Raw genomic sequence first — 7500 nt, 5'->3', positions numbered from 1 at the left:
GGATTCTTCTCGGAATTACACTGTACAATACAATACATACTTAATTGACCACTCCCCATAGGGGCTTTTCAGGGCCAATGAAACACAATGAACGAAACGAAACAACAACAACTGTTAAGAATCCCAACTGGCCAGAAGCAAACCAGTTGGCTATTTACAAGTGCAGCTGAGAAGTTGAACCAGGGAGTACCAGGATCAAACTCAAGTGGTGGTTAGAGGGCGTCTTGAAACCGGGATCTCCAGATCTCAGGGCAAGTGCCCCAACCACTAGACTGCATTGCTTCCTGCAGGCCGCGCTGCCTCCTTGCTTACCAAGCTTTCCATTCTTTTAGAATATCTCCTATGGCTGTCTGCCAAACACGTCATTATTGTTCAGGGGCACCCAACGATAATCGGTGGTAAAATATGTGTTCGGGAGAGTCAAAGTGTTCTACGAATTTCGGTTCTACGTTGCCAGACAGCTACAGATTTCTTTACTAAAACATCACCTAAAAGATTCGCAACCAGAAAAAAGTCGTCCCTTTCGGTTTCAGAAGGGATATTTTTGTAATTTTGGGCTCTTAAAAACGTCACCTAGCAGTTTCAGGTGAGCAAATAGTTCGGATGGAAGTTCTTAGAAGGTAACGTTCAGCTAGCGATTTCTAAAATGAAATTAGCATTCCATAAAGGTTTCGGACACTTCAATTTTTAGCTAGGATATCCGAACAGATCAAATTCTTCTAGGTGATAAATACATCTCTTTGGACAGTCTTTGCACGTTACAAGGAGCCTAGAAATGTGTCTCAAAGGCTTTTGGCTTAATTTGCTCGTTGGGTGTCCTTGATTGTTGGCAAACGGTCTCTTTGGCCAACTCTTAGGAAAATCTTGCATCCGAAGATGGATTGCATTGGGCTAACATTGTTAATTACGCTTGTTTGGCCTGAACTCTTTTCAATCAAATATTCTCGTCAACGTTTTCTCACATATCACGGTGCTGGGACTTGTACCCAGCTTTCCAACATTAGCAAACTTTAAATTGGAGGACAACTACCACTGCAACTGCGACTGCAAGTTTTGCGTCTCTTTTTAGCTTCTTCTGTTCGTCCACTAGTAATCTGGAATGTATCTATGTCTCTAGAAATTAATTGTGAACGATGGGCACCTATCAATTGGCACTAAACAAGTGTTGGCCGAGGCTTAACACACTCCCAAACATGGATCTCTCAGGTGTGAAAGAATAATTAGCAATAATTATTAATTGGCAACATCAATAAGTAATCAGGTGTAATAATTATTAATAATTATTAGTATTAATTAAAATATAGTGATAATTAATAATTCATCTAATAATGGCCCGCTCTAATCACCTGGAAGAGCGCCGCTTCACGAGTTTTCGTGTAAAGTGTGCATAAGGCCCCCCTCAACAATTTCCCTAAGGTCCATGATCTCAGAGGACAGCACCACAGTCAGACTAATTAGCTGAGAGTCGATTTTGACAAGGGAAGAAAACGGGAGTACTTAGAAAAAATTCTGAACCTTGAAGTGAGATTGAGAATTGATTGAATTTATCCCCTGCACTATTGTAGATTTGATTGCAACTATTTCCGCATGACTCATCAATGCATACAGCATGGGGTATGTTCCCTGATAATAATCTTTCCAGGTATCCACCCCATCCAACGGGACCTTATCTTGGTGAACGAACAGATGGAAGCAGGGGTTTTCCTTTGAACAAACTATACATCTATTACCACCTTGACATAAAGGTTATACTTTTAGTAACTCACACTGATTATATAAATGTAGCATAATTACCTTGTGTTTTGTTGCATTATAGAGCTGGAGTCATTTAAGGATCTTCTAAATGCCAGTCATATTGGGAAGTTGACTGACACTGAACGGGTTCACCTTGTGTATGTGCTACAAAGCGAGTTCTTTGCCAAAGCCAGTGCTGAGTTCGTAAATATCAGCAATGCTTATGCACAGGCAAGTTCCCAAATGTCTATGTTCATCAAAATAGATCTTTTTTTTTTCTTCTTATTTTGAAAGCTACTGAGATAGGAATAGTTAACAATCACATTGGGCGTAGACAGATCACTTCACCAGGGAACTTCACCCCTGCTCGTGGCAAAAAGGCTGTGGGGTCTTTAACATCCCAAAAAGGGATTCCTAGGATATAAACGATTCCTAAGCGTTTTTAGAGCTAACGGCGGCTGGACGTGCTCGTTGTGTCCTCCGTCGTTTTGGCCTTATTTCGCTTTGTGGGGTTCTCTTAAGTGAAAATGCTCAGTTCATAACATTGAGTTTACAATGTGTGCCAAGATTACCGAAGATTTCTGGCCGTGCTGTCCTACTTAAAACTCCAGCGTTATTACAATCAAATCATGGAATTTCTGTTCTATCTTTGCCGTTCGACTCAAGAGTACCATTGGCCGCCTATTTCGCTCTTTGCTGCGACGTCTCACCCAATCCTGGCCCTACTATTCGTCGGACCTATTCTAGATCTCAGCTTTTGGACGTTGGAAATTCTACGGCCTGCTTTAATTCGCGAAATATTGATAATTTTATTAACTGGTTGTCTTCTCGTTCATGTCATGCGAATTTGCATATCTCAAACTCCACGTTCAATCAAAACAATGGCCGACACCTACCTGTACGGATCACATCACGCAATGATTGCGATTGTTCAACCAAGGGCAGTAGGATTTGTGCGGGTCTTGATCGCTCTATCATGGGCAGTAGGACGTCGTCCAATATTATTAACTTCAACACTGAAAAGGATTTGTATACTGGTGTGCCTCGTTCTACTTCCTTGGCATTATGCTCAATGAACAACCAGTCCATAAGGAATAAAATAGCGGACTTTGTGGATTATGTCTCTGAATATAAGTTTGATCTAGTCGCTATTACTGAGACATGGTTGACTTCGAATGATGATTCTCTCAGAGCCCAACTTTGCCCTAATGGATATAGATTCTTTGGTAAACCTCGTAAGGACGGTCTTGGCGGTGGAACAACGATCTTATTCAATGACTCCTTGAAAGTGTCTTTCTCTCAATCTGGTCACACTGAGTCATTAGAATACGCTGAGTGGGTAGTCTCCTCTGGTGCTGGCCTTGATCTTAGAATTGTCATCATATATCGACAGCCTTACTCACAGAACCACAGGGTACCCATGAGCGTATTTTTTCGGGACTTTTCTGATTACGTGGAATCTGTTATTCTTTCAAAGAAGCACGTGGCCATCGTAGGTGATTTTAACATCCACATTGACGTCCCTGACGACCCAGATGCTACAAAATTCCTGGACTTGATTTATTCACTTGGCCTCCAGCAACATGTGAATAAGCCCTCTCATATTCACAGACACACCTTGGATCTTGTCATTACACTCAAAACAAGCCATCTAATACAGAACTCGCCTGTTATCGGCCAGTTTTTCTCTGATCATGCATCTGTGATATGTCATCTGCATGAGAATACGAAGACCAATCGCAAGAATCAAGAGGGTAATTTACAGGAAGCTAAGATCAGTTGACATTGACCAGCTTCGTGACGACTTATCTTTGTCTAGACTGTGCAGTGTAGAACACGCCCATTGTAGTCATGCTACTGATCTTGATGATTTGGTTGACGAATATTAAGAAACGCTGTCGAGGCTGATTGACCATCATGCACCAATAAAGGAAAAGGTTATCAGAACGAGGTCCCAAGTTCCTTGGTATAACGAAGAGATTGCTAAGGCCGAAAGAGAACGCTGCAAAGCAGAAAAGGTATGCATGGTGGAGATCGGGACACAAATCTGACTTTGCTATCTTTATAAAGAAAAAGAACCATGCGACATACATTATTAATAAAGTTCGGAAAGCTTTTTATTCGGAGTTTTTAGATAGCAATAGTGAAGATCAGAGAAAGCTGTTTAGGAATATGAAAAAGCTCCTCGCCCCAAGTCAGCGTTTGTTGTTCCCTGACTGTGATGATCATCAATCTCTCGTCAATGATACAGGTGAATTCTTCTGCCATAAAATTCACAACATCAGATCAGCATTGGACTCTTCTGAAATTGCTCTAGAGGAGAAGGCCGACATTAAAAGGAATGGTGGGATACATTTTGCACCATCCCAGCACAGTAGGATTGAATGGTTTGCGTTTGATGAATACGAAAGGACATATGCATACAGTACATTATCAAAAACATGCCAGAAATCGGCATAACTGGCAAATATTATATAATTATTAAATAAAAGTCACAATTGGACCTTCCTTCTGCATGAATTTTTTCTCTTTTACCTTCTTCTTTGCGTGAATTTGTTTTCTTGGCATTTTCCCTTGCATAATTTTTTTTAGGGTTTCCACCCCACCCCCCCCCCCCCCATCACTTTTCTAATGGTCCGTCCCTAAAAAGACTTGTAGCCTCGATCCCATGCCGACATCGATGGTAGTAGCTTGCTTGGATGAACTTTTACCTACAATAACATGCATTTTAAATTCTTCTCTTGCACTGGGTCATTTTCCATTAAAATGGAAGGATGCTCTTGTAGATCCGCGCTTCAAATCTGGGAAAGACATATCATACCCAAACCTCCGCCCCGTTAGCAACTTACAGTATATTTCAAAGCTAACCGAGCGTGCTGTTTACGATCAGACCCACGACCACATGTTGCAATATGAGCTATACCCCCTACTACAATCTGCCTACAGGGTTGGTCATAGCACAGAAACTGCACTACGTATAAAGTACAAAATGATGTTTTGCTCAACATGGACCTATCGAGGGTTACGCTGCTAGTACTTCTTGATTTAAGTGCCACCTTTGATACGGTAGACCATCAGGTGTTACTGAGACGGCTGGAGTCTAGCTTTGGAATAACTGGAACTGCGCTAAGCTGGTTTTCATCGTACCTGTCACAAAGATCACAGTGCATCTGCTATGAGGGCTATACATCTAAGACGTTTCACTTACTCCACGGAGTGCCTAGGGCCCCTCCTATTCACTGTGTATGCAAGCAAACTGTTTGAAGTCATCAAGTTCTATCTACCTGAAGTACACGCTTATGCAGACGACGCACAGTTATCTTTATCATTTCAACCAAACTCGGAGGCGGACCAAGTGGAGGCAGTCATTGTAATGGAGAGGTGCATCGCAAGCATCAGAAACTGGATGAAATTGGATAAGCTTAAGTTGAACTCAGATAATTAAAACGGACTGGGCTATGAAGCCACTCAGTTGTAAGCAGGTCATTGGACTGATGAATGAAAGAAATGTAACTTTCGTCTGTAACCCTCACTTCATTATACATTTCTTTCCTTCTAAGCATTCTGCAAGCAATCTCCAACACTAAGGTTGAGGGTTAGGGTTAGTGTTAATTTAAGGAGAACACTTTGTGGCGTTAATTGTCAGTGTTGCGAGATACGAGTGATAGTGAAGTTTGAGAGGAGAGCATTATAAAATGTGTATGTGTAATCAAATAGTGACGAGTGAAATTAGGGAATAATTTGACATGTGTTTTGTCCAAAATCAAATAAGAAATTATTTGATTTTGGACAAAACGCAAGTGAAATTATTCCCTAATTTCACGAGTATACCATTTGATTACCTATTAATATCATGGGTGACAAATTACATTCATAAGACGCGGGAATTTTCTAACCTGTTCACCATTTTGGCACCATTACCATGGCAACACTGTAATTTCACATGTGAAATTATAATTTAACGCTGACATTTCGCCCCAAAATTAAGGAGTAATTTGTCACCCATGGTATTATACACCGTATTGCACGGCGGCACGAAGATGTGAATTTTATTTCGAGTGGTAAAATAATGTTTTTAACACGAGAAATTAAAATTTGTATCTTCAAGCCACTGTGTATTTTTTTTTTAATATATATAGACAGGAGTGTTTTACTCACTATTTTTCTTTCTAACACCGAGCACAAACTTTATCGCAAATTCTTGCAGCTTTGCGACAGGAATTTCTTCAATTTTCGCATTTCTTTTTCACTTGCAAGAAACTCCTTGAATAATTTTAAGTTGTGTGAAGTTTATTCTTCGTGTTAGCATTTTCTTGTTTCTCAGAGAACGATTTTACGTTAGCTTCAGAGAACTTTACGAATCTCTTGCTCGCCCATTTTTCACTGCCTGTTTCACAAACAACCATGCAAAGGCGGGAAATGACGTCACCAATATCCTCACTAGTGAGGATATGGAAAATACGCCACTAGGGTCCTGGATGCAGTTTCGTATGAATTTTATGAGTGGTGTATTTTTCAGTAAAACACTCCAGTCTATACAATAAATGAATTCCTCCACACAGTTGCATCACCAGCTCAAAGAACTACGGAATCAGCATGACATTGAAGTGATGAGAAGATGCGATGTCATTGGGATGACGGTCACAGGTGCAACATTGCGGGCAAACTTATTAGGTAAAACACTGATTTAGGTAAACTAGGCTTTGTTTTTACATTACATAACATAGCATAGCATAGCATACCAACTTTATTCATTCAATTTTCTCAATTCAGTGAATGGGAAAGATACCAGAGGTTATCCCTATCAAGGGTATCCGCCCGCAGGCTGATGTAATTGACTGAGAGTCGACTTTGTAGAGGGAGGAAAACCGGAGAACCCGGAGAAAAACCCTCAAAGACAGATTGAAATCGACTGAAACTTTGCTCACATGCGACCACGGGGTACGGGGCCAAGGGTTGAATCCGGGACGCAGAGGTGGAAGACACGATTGCTAACCACTAAGCCGTCCTGACTCCTGGCTTGCTATAGCAGAGTCTCCTTTACCGTTTTGCATTTTGGAATGGAAAGAAAGGACTCTCTTTTCAAATTGCATTTGAGCTCCGGAGGCAGCTGGATGCTGGTCGTTTTGAAAGTTGACAATAAACTCGCAGGAGATGTTGATATGCAGAGACAATATATGAAAGACGTTTTGTAGGACGTTTTGTAAAAGTCAGTCGTTGACATAAAAAGAATCGTCTGATTTTACTTCTAACAAATATATCCAAACCCTCCGCATAATTTCAATGAAATCTCAGTCAGACAGGTATTGGGAATGAAGAATATTATCAGCTTAAGATGTGTGATCTTGATATAACACCAAATCCTCATGACTACCTAACGAAGAAATCCATGGTACTATAGTTGGGAGAATGAACGCTTCGATCGAGGGAATGAAAGAGTTAAGTGATGTTCGTTACTGCTATGATATAAAATCTTACCACTCATTATATTCTTAGGGCGCCAAAGAAATGTAAAACAAACAAAAAGAAACAAACAGCTTCACACTTTATCAAGAGAGGAAAAGTTAACCTACCGTTCTTTGCAGTTAGTAAACAAATTAAATTGAATGGGATACGATCTTAGAAAGAAAACTTTGATTCTCTTATCAGCTGATATAAAGCCCTCGGTTATGATCGTGGAGGAAGCTGCAGAGATTCTCGAAGGGCAGCTTGTTGCTGTTATTCCCCCCTCTGTTCAACACCTCATCATGATCGGGGACCACAAGC

At 40.7% G+C, this 7500-nt stretch overlaps 1 protein-coding gene across 1 annotated transcript in view; it reads left to right on the top strand.

Moving 5' to 3' along the window:
- LOC138023653 (NFX1-type zinc finger-containing protein 1-like) overlaps positions 1 to 7500 on the top strand; it is a 98541-nt gene that overhangs the window by 76776 nt on the left and 14265 nt on the right. The window contains exons 18-20 of the mRNA XM_068870694.1: positions 1817 to 1965; positions 6297 to 6408; positions 7384 to 7500. The exon at positions 7384 to 7500 is cut by the window's right edge and continues 188 nt beyond it. Coding sequence (XP_068726795.1) covers positions 1817 to 1965; positions 6297 to 6408; positions 7384 to 7500 — 378 coding nt within the window. The remainder of the gene's footprint in view (positions 1 to 1816; positions 1966 to 6296; positions 6409 to 7383) is intronic.

The sequence above is a fragment of the Montipora capricornis genome, chromosome 11 (genome assembly GCF_036669925.1).
Source record: "Montipora capricornis isolate CH-2021 chromosome 11, ASM3666992v2, whole genome shotgun sequence".
NCBI lineage: Eukaryota > Metazoa > Cnidaria > Anthozoa > Scleractinia > Acroporidae > Montipora > Montipora capricornis.
The sequence above is the reverse complement of the archived record's forward strand: the minus strand, read 5'-3'. Positions and strand labels throughout refer to the sequence as shown.